This window comes from Clinocottus analis, unplaced genomic scaffold (assembly GCF_023055335.1).
Source record: "Clinocottus analis isolate CAN_PGR_092001 unplaced genomic scaffold, fCliAna1.0.p SCAF_22, whole genome shotgun sequence".
Taxonomy (NCBI): domain Eukaryota; kingdom Metazoa; phylum Chordata; class Actinopteri; order Perciformes; family Cottidae; genus Clinocottus; species Clinocottus analis.
Genome location: NW_027175954.1, coordinates 357,484 through 380,130, shown reverse-complemented (window position 1 = coordinate 380,130; position 22,647 = coordinate 357,484). Strand labels below are relative to the sequence as shown.

Below are 22,647 nucleotides of genomic sequence, written 5' to 3'. Positions count from 1 at the left end.
ATTTCAGACGAGCATGCACAGCAGGAGAGTCTCTGAGAGACAGAGAAGGTCAAACAATGAAGTGAAGAGATTCAAATCAACATGACATGAAAGTCAAAGCTCGAAAAGGCCCCATGCACACGATTTGCACACGTTTTGCACAACTCTGCATGTGCAGCTGTGAACTTTTGTCAAGTGTCAGTTTGCTAAAGCCGCTCGCCGTCACAGCAGGTCGGCCGGCGCTTGTGTTCCCGAACACGTTGAAGTGGTGAACGTTGAGATGCTGTCAGAGACACGGCGTGTACAGAGAGTTAGGAGGGTCTTTTTTCCATGTTTTAACCCCAACCTAACCCTCTAACCCCAACCCTTAACCCTTACCCTGAATCTTAACATTAAACCTTAACATTAAACCTTAACCCTGAACCTTAACCCTAAACCTTAACATTAAACCTTAACCCTAAACCTTAACATTAAACCTTAACCCTAAACCTTAACCCTAACCCTTAACATTAAACCTTAACCCTAAACCTTAACATTAAACCTTAACCCTAAACCTTAACATTAAACCTTAACCCTAAACTCTAACCAAAACAGTTCGACCACATAAGTAAAGGTGTGTTTTTACAAGAGATATGAAGAATTTTCAAAATAAAGTGTCAATTCTTCAGCTTTAGGGCCAAAATATCACTTTACGCTTCTGCCTTCGGACAATGGAGCTGAGACTGTTCTGCAATTTTAGATGTAAAACACATGAGTATGTATCGTATGTAAGTGACTTTAAATAGTGAATTTAAGAAATGTATGTAAAATGGAGAAAATGACCCGAGACCCCTGAGGGTTTAAAACTGAGTTTATGATGAGGATTTCTCTTCTCAGTGTAATCTGCAAGGTGCCGTGCAAGTACAGGATCTTTTTTTGCCGTGATCCAAACCCACAGTGTGTTTTATGCGCCCTCACCTGACACATCTACCTGACGCACAATCCTCCACATCAGGACACCAGGACGACGTGCAGCTGGTGCGTTTGTGTGAAAAGAAATGCAGACGGAGCGGAGCGACACCCAGGCACAAAACAGACACAAAAGCTCACACTGCTCTTTGAAAACAAGGGCCAGCGAATCAACCGGCGTAATAAAAGTGTTCTGACGCTTTTAGAGGCGGGCGATGCGGTGCAGTTTGTAAACACGGAGAGTGTGACTGAAGAGCGGGAGGGAATAAATCAATGAATCAGGGAAACAAAATGCTGTTCTCTGATTGTCGCTCCGCAGGGTGGACGTCGCATTGCCGGATTTTGAACGAATGCAGCAAAAGGACACGCAGAAGAAGAAGAAGAAGAAGAAGAAGAAGAAGAAGAAGAAGAAGAAGAAGAAGAAGAAGGTTTTTTTAAACACAAGAGTGATCCGATCGGTCCGACGGTGTGAGTTTTATCGGCGCTGTAAATCTGAGTCATCGTCTGTCAGACGGCTGAGTCAACCATCAATAAATTATTGACGGTCTGACTCTTACGTTGTCTTCTCCTCTGTCTGTGCACAGAGGGATTGTGGGAAGTGAGGTTCAGTTTGCAGAGGAAAGAGGGACGGAGGACGCGCTCCCCCGACGTCTGGAGGTCGAACAGGGTCATGTGAGCTGTTTATGTGGACGAGTTTAAAGGTCTCGGTTCGATGAGAAGGAAGATTATTTAATCCCTGGAGAGAGAGAGTCGCTGTGTGAAGACTCCTCAGAAGGGAGAAAACCCTCATGATGAAAAGCTGAATTCATTGATCTCATATGAGCGAGAATCATCGTCTCGCAGTCGAGTTGCTGTTTACGCCAACGTCTGACAAAAATGACATCACTTCATCATTTTTTTATGGATTAGAAATTTGTGTGAATTGACAATTAGCAAATCAGTTCAGGAGTTATGGTTCAACATTTTTCATCATCGTCACAGTGACCTTCATCTTTGACCTTTGACACTAAATTTCGCGAGATATTGTGTTCACAAGAACGGACCGGACGGACAACCTCGAAAACACAATCACAGCCATCTTTTTTCACGTCTTTTTAACGTCATTTTAATGTCTTTTTTACATCATTTTAACGTTATTTTAACGTCATTTTAACATAATTTTACCGTCTTTTTAGCACCATTTTACCTTTATTAACGTCTTTTTACATTTTTACATCTTTTTTACGTAACTTTAACGTCCATTTACCGTCTTTTTAACGTAATTTTAACATCTTTTTAACATAATTTTAACCTATTCTTGAGATCATTTTAATACATTTTTTTCCGTCTTTATAACGTAATTTTAACATCTTTTTAACATAATTTTAACCTATTCTTGAGATCATTTTAATACATTTTTTTCCGTCTTTTTAACGTTATTTTAACGCCATTTTAACGTCTTGTTTAACGTCTTTTTAATGTCTTTTTAATGTCATTTTAACTGTGAAACCGACGTGACTGACGATCCACCGAAGAGACGACGTCTCACTCTGTTGGATTTGTCCAACCAGAAAGCCTCGCGGTCCTGCGGCGGCGCTGCAGAGCGCCGCCTCTCCTCTCGTCAGCCATCTGTGGAGCACAGAGACGCCTTGCAGAGACACAGAGAGCGCTTCTAACCGGACAGCGGCCCCAGTTTAATTTTGGCCCCGTTATCAAGTTACTCTCACGATCAGCGACAGCCGATACGAGCCGCTGACGCCCGTCGGCCGAAAGCGAGAAGCTGCTTCCTGAAGAGCCGGAGGACGATGAATCTGTAGCGCGTTGGATTGATGATCAGTGTGTCAGAAGAGCTGCCATGAATATATAAAAAGTACATTTTGAGGTAACTGTACTTAAATCATTTATTTTCATCCCATTTTAAACTTTACTACACTTCGTACTACACTGCATTTATCTGACAGCTTTAGTTACTTTAAAAGTCAAGTTTTTGCACATTAAACGTATGAAAGCAACTGAATTGATTAACCAATTAGCTGATGGAAAGAAAATCAAACTAATTTGGTTTGAGTCGTTTTTTCTTATAAAACATTTGATGTGAAAATTCTGTATGTCTGTATGTATTAGTAATAATGTTCACTCTGGGCTCTTTGCGGGTAATTGTGACAGAACGTCCCACTAATTCTACAAACCAATCAATCAATCAATCAATCAATCAATCGGTTAATGGAGAAAATGATCCGCAGATGGAAATAATCCTTATTTAATAGTTCACAATGAGTTCCACCTCAACCAACTGCAGCAGTAAAATCCATCTTTTTACATGAATGCATGAGTAATAATAATCTAATGATATAATATATAATGGTGGAACAGTCACAGGGGACATTGTTCTACTTTTAATAAACCTTGAATACTTCAACACCTTACTTTTACTCGACTCGAGGGCCTGAACACTTGTTATTCACGAGAGCAAAATGCTGCAGTAAATCCTGCAGCCGGAGACGAGACGCCAGCAGCAGGAAACGCAGAAGAGTTCAAGAAAGAAAAGGATCTGAATTCGGACTCAGACATCTGGCACCTTGTTTTGAATGTGTCGCACACACCCACACACACACACACACACACACACACACACACACACACAGCTGCTGCATTAACAACACCTAAGAGCTTCATCCGCCATGCAAAACACCACATTATGATTTCTTTAACGCTCTCGTGGCTCTGAGAGCAGCTGGTGGAGACCCAAAACAGAGCAAAAAGAGAGCGAATATCGGGTTTTTTAATTCATCCGGCGGACGAAGAGGAAGAAACCAAAACTGACGGCAGGAGAAAGTATGGCGCTCACAGTGAAACCGATATGAATAACCTCTCATAACCTCTGAGCTCCTCGTGCTGCTCGCTGCACGAGGAGCCGACATGTCGGACGTTTGTCACTCAGCACGGAATAAATAAATAAATATAAACCTTTAAGTGTTCCTCAATGCTTCTTTATTTGTTCCTTCTTATTAACGTGATTATTATTATTATTAGCACTATGAACACTTTAATTCATCTCCTGGTGCAAAATCCACTACGTTTAAGTATGTTCAAGTACTTTTATACACATTTTTATGGATGTTTAAGTACTTTTTTTACACTTTTTATGTATGTTCAAGTACTTTTATACACATTTTTAAGTATGTTTGAGTACTTTTGTACACATTTTTAAGTATATTTAAGTACTTTCATACATTTTTAAGTACGTTTAAGTACTTTCATACACATTTTGATTTCATCTGTATGTTAATTATTCTTCTTACTGTTAATTTTGTTTTATTACCGTTCTACTGTTTATTCATATTACTTGATTTTTTAAAATCTTTATTTACTTGTGAGCAATGCTGCTGTAATCCTGTAATTTCCTCTAGGGGGACTAATAAAGGATTATCTTTTTTTATTTTATCTTAATATCATCCGATCGGTGCTGAATTCCTCATTTCATTTCGTGTTGTGTCTTATCGGCATTTATTTTCTTTACATTTCAATTTATTTAAAGTTGTATTTATTACTTCAGAAGGTCCTGACGTCTGTTTCACTTCTGTTATCGAATTTTAAGATGTTGTGCGAATACAACTAAACTAAAACTTCAAATTATTTCTCTGCACAGATCAAAAGCCGCTAAAAAAAAAGGTAAAAAAAGAAAAAGAAAAAGCGACTCACATCCGATCATCATCATGGCCACGGCGAAGATCTTCTCGCCGTCCGTGTTGGGCGCGATGTTGCCGAAGCCGATGCTGGTCAGGCTGGTCATGGTGAAGTACAGCGAGGTGATGTAGACCGAGTCCTTGCTGGGCCCGCCCTCCCAGCGGCCCGTCCCCGAGGCGTTGAAGCGGTACGGCTTCCCCACCGTCTCGCCGAGCAGGAACAGCCAGCTGTCCATCCTCACGCTGTTGGTGTCCTCGTCGATCACCTCGTAGTCCCCGATGCTGAACCAGATGCAGGCCAGCCAGTGGGCCGCCAGGCCGAACACGCACACCAGCAGCACCAGCACGGCGGCGCCGTACTCGATGTAGTGGTCCAGCTTCCGGGCGACGCGGCCCAGGCGCAGCAGGCGGACCACTTTGAGGGAGCTGAAGAGGCTGCTGATGCCCTGGGGAGGAAGAGGAGGAGAGGAAGTAGATGAAGGAGACAACAAAGAGGAAAAAGAGCAAAGAGGAGGTGTTTCAGAAGGAAGATGGCGTTATCCTGGCACATATTTATGCACAGAAGAAAACCAGATGCACCGTGTTGAGTGTGTAGAGCAGTGACGGGCCGTCAGGACCAGCTAGGCCTTCTCTCTCTGCTGCACAAAGTTATGGCTATTTTATAATAAAAAAATAAATAATACGAATTCATTAAAAGTTATATATATCATAATGTGATTGTTTCCAAAAATATACTACATGTATTATAATATTTTTTTCCTATTATCTTATTTTCTCATTGAGCATAGCTTGCTGTTAGCTCGCGAGCTAGTTAGCTTGCACGCTAGTTAGCTTGCGATCAGCTGCTGAACTCTAAAGCCTACCACTGGCATATTGCAAATGCTAATTTTCAACACTTGTCCACAAGAGGCTTTTTTAAAAACAAAAATTAAAAAAATATATATATATAAAAAATATATACACTAAAATGTGATAAAATGGAATAAAAAAGAGGATACATCCACATATACACACATAGATACATACACAAAGTAAAAGTGTGACGGTGTTAAATGTGTGAACAGTGTTGTTTTTCCCCTTAACCATATTTTAAGATCTTTATTAAAAACCTTAAACTCGTGTTGTACTTTTTGACTTTGAACGGCAGGATTGAGGTGAACGGTCGCTGAAACGTTTTGGACCGTCGTGAGAAGCTGAAGGTGCTTTCACAGCCGAGCGGCTCGTTGTCCTTCAACCAAACTGAAAGCAAAGCGGATGAACAGAAAAACGGTTGTCGGTTATTTCTCGATGTCTCGATGGCCTCAGGACGCACGCTTACATCATCAAAACTGTCCGATCGATGCTCTTTGTTCGCTTGACCAGAAATTTTAAAAAAGGCGATAATCGATTGAACATATTTACCCTCAGTGTTATTTTAACATCGCGTCACATTTCAAAGCCGCTTTCGTGTTTGAGTGGAAACATTTATTGATGCTTTTATTTTTGCAAATGCTTTTATGGATTGAAAACGCGGCACAGGAACACACCGAACATTACGGCTCACAGACACACACGCGCTCTATCTTCCTCGTTGTTTCCTGCTTTTCTTCCAACCTGATTAGTACCAAATTATAACTGACGGAAACAATCTCAGGTCTTAATGACCAACGTGAGACCTGAGATTGTAATGAGCTGGAAGTTCTTTACATAAACAATAAAAACAACAGAATAAACCAACAAATATCAGACAGAGAAAACAAGAGTTGATCTCCTGCTGCCGACATTCAACTTTGCATTATTTATTGGTAAGTATCCATAACGTGTAAATCTACCGACCTACCTACCTACCTACCTACCTACCTATAAACCTACCTACCTATCCATCCATCCATCCATACACCCATCCATCCATCCATCTACCTACCTACCTACCTACCTATCTACCTACCTACCTACCTACCTACCTACCTATCTACCTACCTATAAACCTACCTACCTACCTATCTACCTACCTATAAACCTACCTACCTATCCATCCATCCACCCATACACCCATCCATCCATCCATCTACCTACCTACCTATCTACCTACCTATAAACCTACCTACCTACCTACCTACCTATCTACCTACCTATAGACAGACCTACCTACCTACCTACCTACCTATAGACAGACCTACCTACCTACCTATCTACCTACCTATCTACCTACCTATAGACCTACCTACCTACCTACCTACCTATCTACCTACCTATAAACCTACCTACCTATCTATCTATCTACCTACCTACCTACCTATCCATCCATCCATCTATCCATCTACCTGCCTACCTATCTACCTACCTATAAACCTACCTACCTACCTACCTACCTATCTATCTATCTACCTACCTATCCATCCATCCATCCACCCACCTATCCACCCACCCATCTATCTACCTACCTACCTACCTACCTACCTACCTACCTACCTACCCATCCATCCATCCATCCATCTACCTACCTACCTACCTATCTCTCTACCTATCTACCTACCTACCTATCTACCTACCTACCTACCTACCTACCCATCCATCCATCCATCCATCCATCTACCTACCTACCTACCTACCTATCTATCTATCTATCTACCTACCTACCTATCTATCTATCTACCTACCTATCTACCTATCTATCTATCTACCTACCTACCTACCTACCTACCTACCTACCTACCTATAAACCTACATACCTATCTACCTATCTATCTACTTACCTACCTACCTACCTACCTACCTACCTACCTACCTATCTACCTATCTACCTACCTACCTACCTTCCTGTCACCCCGGCTGACGTTCCTCTAGAGCTCGTTGGGTTCTTCGCCTCCTTTGACTGTTGATGTCATCGTCTCGTTGCTATTTTTCATCTGTTTGTTCGTCGCCAACGCAAATAACTCTCGCTGTGAGCTCTGCAGCTGAGCCTCCCTGCTGCCGTCGTCCTCTGCAGTTTAACCTCAGAATCACAAGCGGTTTATCGGTTTATCGGAAAGACATTTGCAGGTTAACAGCATGTGACACGTAGAAAGTGAAGATCAATTTGCAATTCAGCTGGAGCAGTGTGTCAAGTTTTTGGGACATAGAACTGTATAATACACATTGTGTTTGGGCTCGCCGGCTGTTTTGAAATACCACGTAAAACACCGCGGAAAAATGAAACCAGGGATTCAATATCAAAAACACACGTTTTATGGCGAAAGTTTCAGTTTCACTTTAAGGGAACAAGCTTGAAAACTACATTGTTGTCAATATTCAGAGAGAGACAGTCATCCGTCCTCTGAAAGCTCCACAGTGCAGTGGTCACAAATCTGGTCACATGATCAACCATCCAGTCAAACCCAATTTCAATCCCAAGACTGTTTAGGGACCTGATGGACGCAAGCAAAATGAATTACACCAATTTATTTGGGAATAGTGGAAAATAACGCATGCAAAAAAACATTTTCATATAGACATCTTGAGGTGAGAGGTCAAGGCCCCCCCCCCGCCCTCCTCCACCCTGTGAACATCGCCGTGGCCCACATTTCAGCTGGTTGGTACCCATGACTGCCTTTGGGGGAGGGGCCTAGTTTCATCTGAAGCCTCTTGAAGACAGCGACGTCTCAGAGGGACTCTCGAGCATGAATCCACGACTTCATCACATCCGAGTCCCATCCGACCACGGCGGAGGTCGCGGGGGGTCAAAGTCGAACGTACGATTTCGGTATCGCGTAATCCGTAATCTCCCTCCGGGTTTCTTGACCGAGGTCGTCGGTTGTATTTCCTGACCTCCTCCTCTTCCTCCGCTCCTCATCGGTGCTTTTTAAAAAAAGTCAGGACGGGGAAAGAAGTCGCCATGAAAGATTCATAAACACGTATGAAACATGCAGCAGCTCGGAGACGCGTCTTCTCTCCGCGTTTGACGCGTCAAACCACTCAGCCGGCCTCTCGTCAACAGCGCGGTGTCCTCGCTCGGGGGACCCCCCACAATGCACTGCTCCTCCATTAGCAGCCTCCACCGCTGGCGCTTAAGAGATGCTGATTGTCGACGCCGTGAAAAGGTTGAACCCTCCACCCTCATCCGACACTTCATCTCCTTTGAACAACTTTGTTTTTCCCCTCCTCTACGGAAAGCCCTCCCAGGACGGGATTACATTGTTTCTATTCTCTTTTTGTGTTTTACCCCCGTGATCACGACATCATTATCCGATGACATAACAGGCTTTGTCTTCCTGATAATGGGTCGGATGATTAAGACTTCTTTATCCCGATAAATGAGGTTTCACAAGCTCCTCATTTATGTGCCCGACAAAATAATCTGATTCCCTTTTTTTTATCTGCACACTATACCGATCAGGGCTTTAACTGAGGCTACTGATCATGTCTGACTGATCATGTCTGTCTGCAGCCGGAGAGGTGGAGGATCCAGGAGAGACAAGAGTTGAAGACGCCGACCATCTTGTAACGTATCCGTCAGAGCTCTGCCTCAAAAATCAAATCAAAAAACGGAAATAATTCCCCAATTATTCCTCTCGTTTCCCCTCACTTCTTTGCCTCTGCTCTCATTTCTCGCAGGGCTAATTTGTTTTAGGAAATGCCTCCGACCTGTTTGTTAGACACACACACACACACACACACACCGAGAGAGACACACACAGTGTTTTGTAGAGTAGTGTCTGTAAACGGCTCAACGGGGAGCGTTTTGTCATTATTTGAGCAACAAAGGAAACATTTCTCAGCTTCCTTCTCTTCGTCTTCCATCACAGTGAACGAAGGTTCGGATGAACGAGGCGTCACCTGGAGCTCTGAGAAACCGTTTATTAAACACAACCTCGTTAAACCCCGCTGCGATTGTAATAGAAGATACCAGACGCAACATGTTCTGTCTGATCCAGCTCCAGAGGGTTTTTCTTTCTAGCTCCTGGAGGACGTTCAGTAATCCACAGACCTCGCTGTGTCCTCTCGTCTCCTCCCGACAGCCGAAAGCTCAACAAGCGGCGTTCTTCATCGTTGAATAGCAGCAAAAACACAAGCGACCTTTTATGCAGAGAGGACATGAACCTTCGCTTCCTCGCTCACAAGACGCTCACAGGTCCAAAGCGAACGGGTTAAGAAGAGCTTTGTCGTGATTTGTAGTTTTCTGTTTTATTTTGTAGTCTTGTGTCCTCTGTGTCTCTGCACTTCCTGCTCCGGTGATCGTCTGAGATTGTGTGTGTGTGTGTGTGTGTGTGTGTGTGTGTGTGTGTGTGTGTGTGTGTGTGTGTGAGTGTGTGTGTGTGAGTGTGTGTGTGTGTGTCCAGTTCCAGTTCCTGCTTTTTGTTCCGTTCCGTCGGAGTCTGTTTTTTACATTTTTTTTTATCCTTTCTCTTTTATTAGAGTTAAATATTCTTTATTCAATCGTGGGCGCTAGGGTCTTGACTTCCTCCGTCATGTGACACAGCAGCACCGCCCAATTAGAAGTTGGAAGTTGCCACTATGGCCAAAAAGTGTCTGCCGCTGCGACCACCTGCCATTTCAGATGCTTTAAACCGACTTTAAATCCATTCTCGACGCTTCGCTGCAGGTTTTCTTTCCGCATTTGTGACACGTCAGCACTTTTTTCCTCCCTCCCTTTCCCGCACCTCATTGGACGAAGCGGTCCACTCCATCATCTCGATCGGGCTCCCGCGGTCACGCTGCATTTCATGCCTCAGCTGGACGGACCGCGGGCTGCAGTTCATTCGAGGTCTGAGTTGATCCGGATGACACTCAGCGTGATCGTCCCCTCGTGAGGTTTTTGAAAATTTCATTTCAGTCTGGAAATCTGAAGAGGCTCGAAACTCACTTACAGGGCCACACACACGCATAATAACCGCTGTTAAAGATGCGTGTTGTCGTCAGGAAATCAAAGCTGCGGGGTTTGGACGAATCGTTTAAAACACAAATATGTTTCATGTTTAAATAAAAAGGCTTCAGTGATTTACTGAAACAGCTGCTGCAGCTTTTTATCAGACACACAGGAGGAAATAGAGCGGCGGATGAATGCACATTTGGTGCTTTAGTGAGTGTTTGTGGCAGCAGGTGTGTGTGTGTGTGTGTGTGTCCATGTGTGTGTGTGTGTGTTTGTGTGAGAGACATTACATTTGTTAATGGATACGTTGGTCAATATCTTGCACATTAGTTCACAAATCTGTAAAAGCAGATATATGTGGTACATATCTTCATAATATTCTTTTATATTTTATTGTGATATTTTAATTTTTTCATGTTTTATTTTAGTTTTTTGGACTTTTGTAGTACTGTACTTGCATTTTAGCTTTTTTTTTCCTCGGATTTAATAGGATTTTAATTTAATTTATTACAAAAAAAAATGTATTAAAGTCAAGTGACGTTTCCTACAGGATCTACGGAACCACAACGCTGATTAAGGAGAGATTTACGCAAATTGTAATACCCAGCACGCCCCAATCCGAGCAGGTTTAGGCATAAAGCTTATAACTTTTCCATTTTTTGACTATAATCCTCAGTAACCTGCTTTGTTTTATTCCAGATTCTGGTTCTTTGGGTCATTATCTTTCCAAAGAGGGGTCTCACAACTCTGTAGGTTGTTGGGAAATATTGATCCAGATCATGCTGGATATTCATAGTAATGATCAAAAATATGTTTTTTTTTTATATATATATTTAAAAAAAAATATTTTCACAAATAAATTCTGAAAAAAAAAGATTTGAAAAGTATTACAACTCATTTGGGGTTCATGTCACTACTTGAACGGACGTGCTGAAGCCTCGAAGGCCTCTCACTTTAACCGTCGTTCAAGGCGGCTGCTTATTGGATGAAAAAAAGTCCACCGACCTCGTCGACGTTCTCGAAGGCGTTGATGACGTCGTAGGGCAGGCAGGACAGCAGGTCGATGACGAACCAGGTCTTGACGTAGTTCATGCGGATGAGCTTGGGGTCGGAGATCACCTCCCCGGCCGGCCCGACGAAGGTGGTGTGGAAGTTGAGGACGATGTCCACCAGGAAGATGACGTCCACGATGCTGTCCACCACCAGCCACGTCACGTTGTTCTGCTTGGTCTTGAAGGAGACGTTGTAGGGCACCATGATGGCGGTGTAGAAGGTGAGGATGAGGATGACCCAGTCCCACGTGGTCTTGAAGAGGCAGTAGTGCAGGATGATGTGCGGCGGCGTCTTCGGGGTCTCCTGCTTGTACTGGGGCAAGATGTCTGAACCCAGCTGGAGGACCTGGAGACAAAACAGATTAAAAAACGGAGCGTCAGGATGTGGTTCGGTCCCCCGGATGCGACCGAATCCTTCGAGAGGATCCGGGTATTCAACACGCCCCGTCAGTAGGGGTGGGAATCCTCAGAGGTCCCACGATGCGATATTGTCACGATACGATATTATCACGATGCTGCGATACGTTGAGTATTGCGATATATTGCCATTTATTACCTTTTTTTAAAACCGCAAATTGTCCCCAAAGGAAAACTTCGTCAACAAAAAATAAATTGATTTTATTATTCCAGGACCAAAAAAGTTAAGAATTGATTAAATAAAAGGACGATACTCGGCTTCCGTGTGTCGATACATTATATATCGCGATACTATACCGTATTGATTTTTTCACCCACCTCTACCCATCAGCCTGGGACAGTTTTGATACACACAATCAACTTTTTGACACATTTATTGTTCAGAATTTACATCTTTAACCTGTTACATGTACCCTTTGTTTTAAAAAGTACACCTTCTAAAGGCTTGAAAACATAACAATATCATGTCGATAAGACACTAGATATCGTCTTAGATCTGGCATATCAAGTTTTGTCTTCCTGGTTTTAGGTTGCAAGAGTAAAATCATGCAATTTGCTAAACGTACCCACACTATAGCTATTCTATAACATGTCCACTTCGTCATTATATTAGCATTGCGATGTGTTGCAATATCAACATGGAGGTATTTGGTATGAAATAAGCCGCCGATTAAAGAACAAGCCATCTTGATTTAACAAGAGTCCTAATAAGGAGTACGACAGCATCGCTCCTGCCCTGATAATAGTCGTCTTCATTAAGCGCCGACAGAAATTATCGCTGTGCGGTTAATGGAGAGATTAGTCTCAGTTAATTACAGCTTTATCAGCCAGGCGGCGGCTGTTTGCGATGCGGCGATAGAGTCAAGCACACGCGACGCGTTTCCCTGCTTATCGCCTGAAACAAAGAGCCGGAAGGAGGTTCATCCTCCACGAAGACGACAGCAGATTATATATTATATATATATATATATATATATATATATATATATATATATATATATATATATATATTATAATATATATATATATATATATATATATATATATATATATATATATATATATATATATATATATATATATATATATATATAGATAACACAAAGTAACGCAGGACCCAACTGACGCCTACACAAAAAGCACCAAAAAAAACTGTTAACCGTCTCTTAAAATAACCTTAAAATCAAATATACTGGATCTGATTTCATCTCTAAATTGCAATTAAACCTTGATGACTTCATATTTCTTTATTTTTTAATAAATTAACCATGAATATGATCTTCTTGTTGCAGCAGACTAACAAAAAACGAAATGTCAGACCCACAAGAAATTCCCCAAAAACAAACGTAGGTATTGTTGTGTAGACGTTGTTGCAGCGCCGTGTTGAGATGCTCCTCTTCCTCCTCCTCCTCTTCCTCCTCCTCCTCCTCCTCCTCGAGGACACCCAGGAGGGTGATGGAAGGTGACCGGTCCTTTAAAAAAATGTCAAACCACAAAGATTCTCCGGAGCATCCGAAACAATTTGATCCAGTATTTGTGGAGGTGAGAGAACCCGCTGCATATTCTGTTTTATTACCGTTTTATTTCTGTTGTGTTTCTGTCACGGGATGCAGAGACTCTCCGGCTGTCGCCTCTCTGCACCTTCACTTCCTCTCCTTCCTCTTTTTTAGCCCTCTGAACCCTGAGGACTTTCTGCTCCCGTCACATTTGACTCACTGTGGCCTTGTTTTTCCACCAAGATAGAAAAAGTACCTGTGTGGAAACGGCTCGATCGCGAGTAGAAGAAGAGAGAACCAAATAAAAAAGAAGAAAGAAGAAAAGCCTTCAGAGCAGCTGGACCATCTATCGATTTTATTGCGATTAAAACGCGCATCAGGATATCGTGATACACGATTCTGTCATCTTTAAATACCACGGTGTCGTTAAATTACTCTGCATTTGAACATAATCTGTGTAAAACATATCATATTTTTTAATTTTTTATGATTTCACTTCAAATCTTAGAAAAGTTATGAGGAAAAAAAATATTATTTGGAAATTATTATTAAAACAGGCTTTGCCATGATGTTTATTTATTGAATTAGACTGTTATTAAGATATTAAATGACCTAAATGTTATATGTTTGGCCATGTTGTTTAGCCATAAGAATAACAGTTATGTCATCATTCATTAAAAAAACAGAAGAAGAAAGGAAAGTTGCTTTTTTATGATAATGTATTGCACAGAAATGTATGAAATTCTCCCAAAGAAACAATAAACTGTCGGTCTCAGCCGATCACAGCGTCCCAGTTTCACTGAGGTGTGCAGAAGTTATGAATACGACATGTAGAATAAAGTGTTCTTCTGATGAGACGTCACTGTTTTAAGCTTTGATTATGCGTGATGTGTTCAAGGACCGTCAGAGAGTTGAAAATCCCCCAATAATGTGTGTTTACGCAGCTGGCTGCTATGATAAATGGTGCCATGTTGTAAAAACAAAAGATGAGATAACACACTTATAAAGCTTTTAAAAATATTTCTAAAACCTGGAATCGAAAGGGGAAAACGTTTTTTTTTAAGGATCCTCTGGTGAGGAGTAAACAAGGCCAAGTTCCATCTTTAATAACAGATGGGAGAGGGGGGGGGGGGGGGGGGGTGTTGTTTTGGTCTGAAAGCAGGCCAGCAGTAAATAACAGGAACTACTTCCATCCATCAGCCCGTCTGAACACTCTGCTAATAACAGGATGAAACAGGATGTCAGAGGTACTTTGTTTCGGATCAATTCAAAGTACAGAAAGGAAAAAATACTCAAGGCTCACGGTGTATTTGTACACGCATCCATTGCGCTGTGCGTCACCCCGCATTCAACACCGTTACCTCTCAGTCCGAGGTAAAGCGTCCTCATCTATAAAACATCGGGTTCAACCGTCTGCTCGCTCTGAAACAAATGGAAAAGCTTTTGCAGAAACCAGGTGACACAGGTGAGGGCCTTTCTGCCGAGTCAGCCTCTCGATCTCGTGTCCGTCCAGAAGGTCTCATGAAAGGAGAGAAGACTTTGTTTGAGGGAAAAAAAAAAAGGTCTGAACACTCGCGTTTCATATCATCCGGAAAATATCCGCCAGACTCGTTCTTAGTGGATGTTTTTTTCCGAGCGTTAAATGTCACGGTTTCAGACGGAGAGAACAGGCTGTAGCTTTGAAAAAAAAGAGGATTTTTATCGCCAGCAGGAGATTATTGAAGGTTTTTTTGATGAGAAGGAGGTGGAGGATCAGTAAAGGGAGGAGCCGTGGTCTCACCTCCGCCAGCCTGGAGTGTTTGTGGACGTTCTCTCCCTTCTGGACGGCCGGGGCGAGCTGCTGCAGGACTCCTCGACTGCTGGTCAACGCTCGAGTCAGACGGGCCAGTTTTCCCCAACCTGCCGACAGAAAGGCGGCAAATTAAAACGTTAAAACTTTAAAAACACACTTGAATCTTTCGGGTTTGTGACAGTCCACATTTTAGAAAAACATCTAAAGCCTTCGTTACGAACGTTTTGTCTCTTTATTATCGTGTTTCACACCTCAATGACTGATTTGCAAGTCATTGTTCCAGGTTTTAACACAACAAACTGCAAGGTAAGGTTAGTAAAAGCTGGTAAAAGTGTTCTTCATCGAGAACAGAAAGGGTCTTTTGATTGACGAGCAACTTGAAACTACTCAACAAGTTTTATTGTGACGTTTTGACGCAACAAAGCGAAGCTCGTCAAATGTTTTGATACGTTATAGTAGTGGAGGGATGAGTCCTGAAACCCAGAAATGAGCTGTGCTGTTTGCCGGTTCCCTCGTCTCGTGGCCCCGCCCACCTTTTACAGAGTCGTCCTCGATTGGCTGCTTGAAGGCGGTGATGTCACTGAAGGTGCAGAGGAACAGGACCACTTTGTCCTGCTCGTTCCTGATTGGAGCGATCTTCACGAAAAACCAAACCGGCATCCCTGCAGCACACACACACAGACACACACACACACACACACACACACACACACACACACACACACACACACACACACACACACACACACACACACACACACACACACACACACAAAACAAAAAAGAAGTCAGTCTGATGTTCCTCACAAGAGTTTTCTGTCAAAACTCAACACACACGCAGCACACGTACACAACAGAGACGTGTGAAGTTGGGCTTCACGGTGCTGTAACGTCTATTCTGGGCACGGAGGAGGTGTTTATGTGGGAAATGTAGTCTCTCGATATCAGCAACAGCGATGTTTACGACAACAAAGTCACTGTGCGAGGTGTCGAACAGGTGTGATGAAGTTTTAAAGTGTTGGGTTTGTGTTTTCATTTCTGTATGTGTGTGTTTTTCTGTTCGCGGTGAAAAAGGCACAAAAAAAAGGAAGAATATATCATATATATATATATACTAATAGATGACCAAATAAATTCCTCGTTGACTCACTCGTTGGGTTTTTAAGTTAATGAAACAATTGAATTGATTATTAGAGGAAGTGCATTTCAAATATTTGTGTTTAAAAAAGAGATTTTAAAAGGAGGATAAAGATCTAGATCCTGGGGTCTGGAAGAAGAACCCACTGGAGATGGTCGCTTATAAGTTTAAAAAAGTATAAACTCAGGGGCCAGTCCCATCCGGGGCTTCAGAGTCATGATGAGATCTTAAAAATCAAATCTAAAACGTGCAGGTATCATGTGTAACGACGCTAAATCAGAGTTGTATGTGTTGTTGTAGTTAATGGAAAATAGAAGAAAAAAAAAACATTAAATGAGAACTGCTGACTCATTGTCTCGCTTTCATTGCCGCCAACTGTCCGCATGCTGTGACCCAGTTTGGGAAACTGGGTCTCTGGGTTTTAGATGTGGGTCAGGTCGAGCCCCTTTTTTTAATACGTGACATTTTGCAGTCCTCCATCGACCGAAGCACTCACGGTTCTTCTTGTACATCAGGAGCTCAAACGAGTTCATCTCGTAGCTCTCGAAGGTCTGCCGGACCTTCTCGGTCATGTCCTTGTCCGTCAGCTCTCCGTACATGAAGCTGCGGGGGAAGAGAAAGGGAAGAAGAAGAAGAAGTAAAAACACACAGAATTGTGTGGCAACAGTGTGTGTGTGTGTGTGTGAAGCCGGCGTACCTGCAGGTGCTGCTCTTCTGCATCACCTCGGCTCGATGGTAACCCGACAGCTTGCAGAAGCCGTCGTTGCTGTAGACGATCGGCCAGTCCACGATCTGAGCGTTCCCCAGCACGAAGTTCGTGTCTGACGGCGAGGAAAACCCAGAAGGTTAAAACCCCGGGGTTCAGAGTCAGGGCATCGCACGACAGAAGACCTTTTTAATCCCAGGGCTGCACGGTGGATTATGGCTGCTCACAATTATCTTTGTTGTGCGTTTAGCCTGCCGATTATCTTCTCAATTAGTCATTGGGTCCGTTGAAATATGAAGGAATGCAAAAATCACAGCTTCCCAGAGTCCACGGCGGCGTTTTATAACGTCCAATAAACACTCTCGTAGCAGTTTACGGGCACGGAAGAGGAAGAAAAACAGGAAATGAATCACCCTGAGAAGCTGAAACCAGTACATTTTTGCTAAACTGTCACTTGATTGTTGTAAAAATTGTTGCCAATTAATTTACTGGCGTCAACTCTTTGTGCAACTCTACAGTCCATCTCATTAAGGAATGAGGATTTAGTCCGTAAACAGACTTCTTTTTTTGCAAAAAACATGGAAAACGTTTTGTTCCCAAAGACTTATGAATAATTGGGATTAATAATCGTGTCCTCGATGTGAAGCAAATCATAATTGTCATTTAAGCCATAATCCTGCAGCCCTAACACCGATAAATATCATGTATTTATCTTTTCTTTTCTCCCTTTCTTTCTGCCGACATATTCATCCCCCCATCCACCTGTGATGAAGAGTTTCACCCACGCAAGTTAACAATATGTAATATTTAGGGAGCTCCCTGTGTGTTTTGATATTAATATTCAGTTGAGGCAACAACAGAACAAGCAGCTACCAGCAGCAACTCAAAGACACACACACACACACACACACTAGTTCACAGCGGCACAGAAAGGTTTATCTCACTCTGTGTGTGTGTGTGTGTGTGTGTGTGTGTGTGTGTGTGTGTGTGTGTGTGTGTGTGTGTGTGTGTGTGTGTGTGTGTTGACCTCTTTGAAACAGTGTGTTTGTGCTGATATTGAACTTATGTGTGTTTTTGGTACAGAGTGGACACCGAGCATCGGCAAAGTTGTTGTCAAATGTTTGGCGGCTTTCGTGATCTCGTTGACTTATTCCAAGATCTAAATGAAAATGTTCAAGTTTAAAGCCTCACTGGGACTGGATCTGTTCCTGCACACGAGGAGGTTTTAACATTCACTGCTGGTCAGTTGTTTTATTCCCTTCTGGAGAGCGTATGTGGGAAAAAAAACTAAAGCCATCAGACGCATCACCCTAAAAACTTGACATGATGATTCTCAAGTTCGGCAGTGTCTTTTTCCGCCGCCTGCTAATTATAATTGTTTTTTTTTTATGGATGTTCATTCTGGATGCACATCGGCGATAATGACATTCTCGTGGAAGTTGCACTGAATAATATTAATATGCGTTTCGTGTCTGTGTTTTCACATTTCACTGACTCTAAGAAGGGGAGAGGAGGAGTGTGACGTTGGCGTTTTGTCCAAAGCTGCTGTCGCTTGACGCCAGGCTACCTGCCAAGAGACAGTTACTGCCGAATGAGTTGGATTTAAAGTAAAGTATGGTGATGACGTCCCCGAAGCTGATTGTAGACATACTTTATGAGTCGAGCAGCGGTTATGAATGTTTCCTGTATATCAGTGTTGTTTTTTTTTGACTGGCACTCCCACATTCAGGAGTGATTTCCTAAATATTTCACACATTAACTTTTCTTTCTTTCAAAAAGCCTGCGTTTGAATCCCTGCAGAGGAGATGATGATGTCTGCCGTGCCGCCTGCAGGCTGAAACACGCCGCAGAAAAACCTCCAAGGACTCCCAACTACTCGAGCGCTCCGATGCAAAATACACAACGCGGGTTAATATCACGTATAGTTGAGGGTGGAGATGTGTTTTCAGAATGAGAGACACACACAACACAGCCACAGCAAATGAAACACTGATGTCAATCACACTAAAATGCATGATAATGAATGAAAACACTGGTAAATAAGATTAAATTCAGACTCAGATTAAACATTTGGGTATTTTATTAACTTATTTTCCATTTGTGTATATTTATTTAGATTCAATATCCTGAATTATCGACTCTTCCTAATTTGTAAAAGTTCTAAAAACAAAAACAAAATGGCCCAAAACCCCACGAGGAGCTGAGACTTAATCGAGTGTGTGAAGTGACAAACGATCACAATCATTAAGCCGTTTTCCTGACCTTCCCTCTAGCGCCACCGTCAGGACAAACGCTCCCTGTTGTGCGGCGTAATGAACGCTGGCGGCGTCTCGGGGGCCACGAGCAGCTCCCCCGAGTTTAAGGCTCGAGCTCATCCTTTTGTAATTCCATTAATTGGGGTGAATTGGGCTGAATGTTAACGCTAATGAATTGTTCAGCCGCCGTTTATCGTCACACTGAATTAAACTGCAGCCTGAATGAGGCTAATCTAAACATCCATGAGCCGCTGCTGCCGCTCCTTTAACTGCACGAGATTAGCAGGAAAATATGTTCCTACACTCCCATTAACATAGGTGTGTGTGTGTGTGTGTGTGTGTGTGTGTGTGTGTGTGTGTGTGTGTGTGTGTCTTCAGGGCATACACACATTAAAAAAAAGTCTGTTGGAGCTAAATGCTAATGCCACTACGCTCACAGTGACAGCGCTAACGTGCTGGTGTTTACTGTGTGATTATTAGCATCCATGCTAACAAGTAACAAGCGCCGCCGAGGCTCATGGGAACGTCATTGGTTCTGCAGTTCTTGTTGTTGTGATGACACAACATGATGACATATTTCTTGTTTTTTGGTTGGAGGCAGACAAGTTCAATGTACACGTTAGCTAACGCTGGCTAGCACGTTTCGTTGACAATAGCTGAAGTAAATATAACTTTTCTGAATATGTCTGTCAGTCACTCGCCGTGACCGTGACCGTGTGTGTGTGTGTGTGTTGGGGCGCTTAGGAAAATTAACATGAACCAACGGGAACCGATTGGCCGACCCCTCCGCTGACTGAATGTCCAGACATTTTCACGCCTGAGAGAGAAACCAGCCGTGAATAGTGAGGAGGAACCGAGGGCGTATAATCCTTTGGATGCCGACAACTATCATGTGGTGGAAGAAGAAGAAGAAGAAGAAGAAGAAGAAGAAGAAGAAGAAGAAGAAGAAGAAGAAGAAGAAGAAGAAGAAGAAGAAGAAGAAGAAGAAGAAGAAGAAGAAGAAATGCTATTTCAGCATTCACAGCAGCTGCTGTGCAACTTTTACTTATCAAAAGTGTGTCTTACAATATCGGGGAAACAGAACTAAGTTGATCTGTATAATATATTAAAGTCAAATACAACATCTCTGCAATAAGCTCCAGCTTTGAGAATATTAAGTGTTCATTAAGGCTGTTTCAGAGGAGTGGATTCCACTTTACGTTCATTTTAAGGTTGTGTAGTTTGTGCTGTTTTTATATATTATTATTGTATTAAACGTTGTTCTGCCGACTGCTGGGATCTTGGCGTGTCTATTTTTGGACATAAACTTTGGTCACAAGCCAGAAAAGTTGAAGAAGCTCAGGTTTGGAGTCAGATTTAAGAAGATTTAAGAAAATGAACAAGTAAAATAGCTGTTATTTAAATACAGTGTGTAGACTCTAGCGAGCTGGTGTGTGGGGGAAGTATATATACTTGTGTATATATATATATATATATTCATATACTGTATATATATATATATATATATATATATATATATATACATATGTATATATATATGAATATATATATATATATATATATATATATATATATATATATATATATATATATATATATATATATATATACACACACACAGTATAATCATAGGTGAGTGGACAGGGAGGGATACATGTACACGACAGTATGTGGAAACACTGGTCTGTACCTGTCTGTCTATGTGATAATGTCCAAACTGAAAAGTTGAAAAGAAAAGTGGTTAAAGGAGCAGAAACAGATGAACCAGTGAGAACAGAGCTGAAGCAACGCTGGAGCTGAGGAGGATGAAACATGTATTAATTGAGGCGTTACCTGTGATCATTTTACTTTTAACCAATGCCTGTGAATAATCAGTCACACATAACTTATACTGATTCTGTTTGGGAGTAAAAAAAACAACTAAAATGACTATAAATGTACAGGTAATTTTTCAGATTTTTGGCCCACTAAATAGCAAGAGCAGCACAAACTAAATGATATTTGCCGTCATCGTATCGCGGTGGAAAGACATATCTTAAAACTTAAACGTAAATATGTTTTTTGTGTCATTTTAGGGGCAAGTGACCCTTTAACGTTACGTTTGTTGAATATGATTGTTTTCAGCAGTATGAACTTTAATGCTATATTAAACATGTAAATGTATGCAGTATTCAGTGACCTATTAAAAGGTAAAGTAGGGATAAGATTTTCCCTCCTTTTGCTGCTGAGCGAACGTTTTTTAAATATTCATGGCAGGAGGGTACGAGAGCTACTTATCTTTACATATATTACCTACACTTTTTATATGAAACGGGGCTACAATTAGCGCTTGTTTTCATTGTCCAGTAGTCTAATGACCATTTAGGTATATTAGTCTGTTGAATAAGCAGCACAGTTCACGTCAGCTTCTCGCATTGGAGAAACTAGAACCAAACATTTGTGTTAATATTTACTGCGTATCTTTTTGTCTGTTGAGAAAGCCAACAGTTTAACATTGAGACTATGTTATATTGTCAAATGAAGCGTATAAGCAAGCCATAGCCTGACATAAGGAGGACATTTACTGTTTAAAAGGTAAATATATGGGACTTTTAGAATATGAAAACACTATATATATATATATATATATATATATATATATATATAAATATATATATATATATATATATATATATATATATATAAATATATATATATATATATATATATATATATATATATATATATATATATATATATATATATATATATAGTTAGCTTACTTTTTTAACCTGAATACAAGGTATGTAACTTTTTAATCAGGGTAAACTCATCTTTTACTTTTAGAATATGAAAAAACACCAATACATATATATCTAGTTTTATATGGGTGTAAATATTGATTCTCTGAAATGATCAGAGCCAATCACAGAGGAGCTGTCTGATGACGACACGACCGAACAGAACCACGAGACATTCCGCACAACAAACGGGCTGCCGCCGTTTCAACGCCGGTGTGTTAACAAACAGAACCGGACAGAACCGGATCCTACCGTTGGACCGGCGGACGATGTTCTCCAGGAACGTGTTCTGAGGGGCCACGAGACCCCGCCGTCCTCCCGCCATCCTCCTGCAGCGCGAGGCAGAGCCGCTTCCCGCCGCTCACATATCTGATGCTGCACGAGCCCCGCGCGCGCTGTAGAGTAGGAGCCTCGCTCTCCTGCGCGCGCGCGTTCTCTCTCTCTCTCTCTCTCTCTCTCTCTCTCTCTCTCTCTCTCTCTCTCTCTCTCTCTCTCTCTCTCTCTCTCTCTCACACACAGCAGGCTCGTTATTGGCAGATGGTTGCAGCACGAGCTCCGGTGAGAGAGAGAGAGAGAGAGAGAGAGAGAGAGA

General features: G+C 42.0%; 1 protein-coding gene across 2 annotated transcripts in view; it reads right to left on the bottom strand.

Annotated features, from left to right (window-relative positions):
* kcnh1b (potassium voltage-gated channel, subfamily H (eag-related), member 1b) overlaps nt 1-22,406 on the bottom strand; it is a 42,991-nt gene extending 20,585 nt beyond the window's left edge. Inside the window, exons 1-7 of one of the 2 annotated variants that reach the window (XM_068588667.1) lie at nt 22,308-22,406; nt 17,012-17,135; nt 16,811-16,917; nt 15,710-15,838; nt 15,165-15,283; nt 11,425-11,817; nt 4,609-5,038 (exon numbers count right to left, since the gene is read on the bottom strand). In XM_068588667.1, the coding sequence (XP_068444768.1) occupies nt 4,609-5,038; nt 11,425-11,817; nt 15,165-15,283; nt 15,710-15,838; nt 16,811-16,917; nt 17,012-17,135; nt 22,308-22,380 (1,375 nt within the window). In that variant the 5' untranslated portion in view covers nt 22,381-22,406. Of the gene's footprint in view, nt 1-4,608; nt 5,039-11,424; nt 11,818-15,164; nt 15,284-15,709; nt 15,839-16,810; nt 16,918-17,011; nt 17,136-20,965; nt 20,988-22,307 lie in introns of those variants that run through there. The other variant, XM_068588668.1, reaches the window with a different exon arrangement.
* Nucleotides 22,407-22,647: the final 241 nt, after the last annotated feature.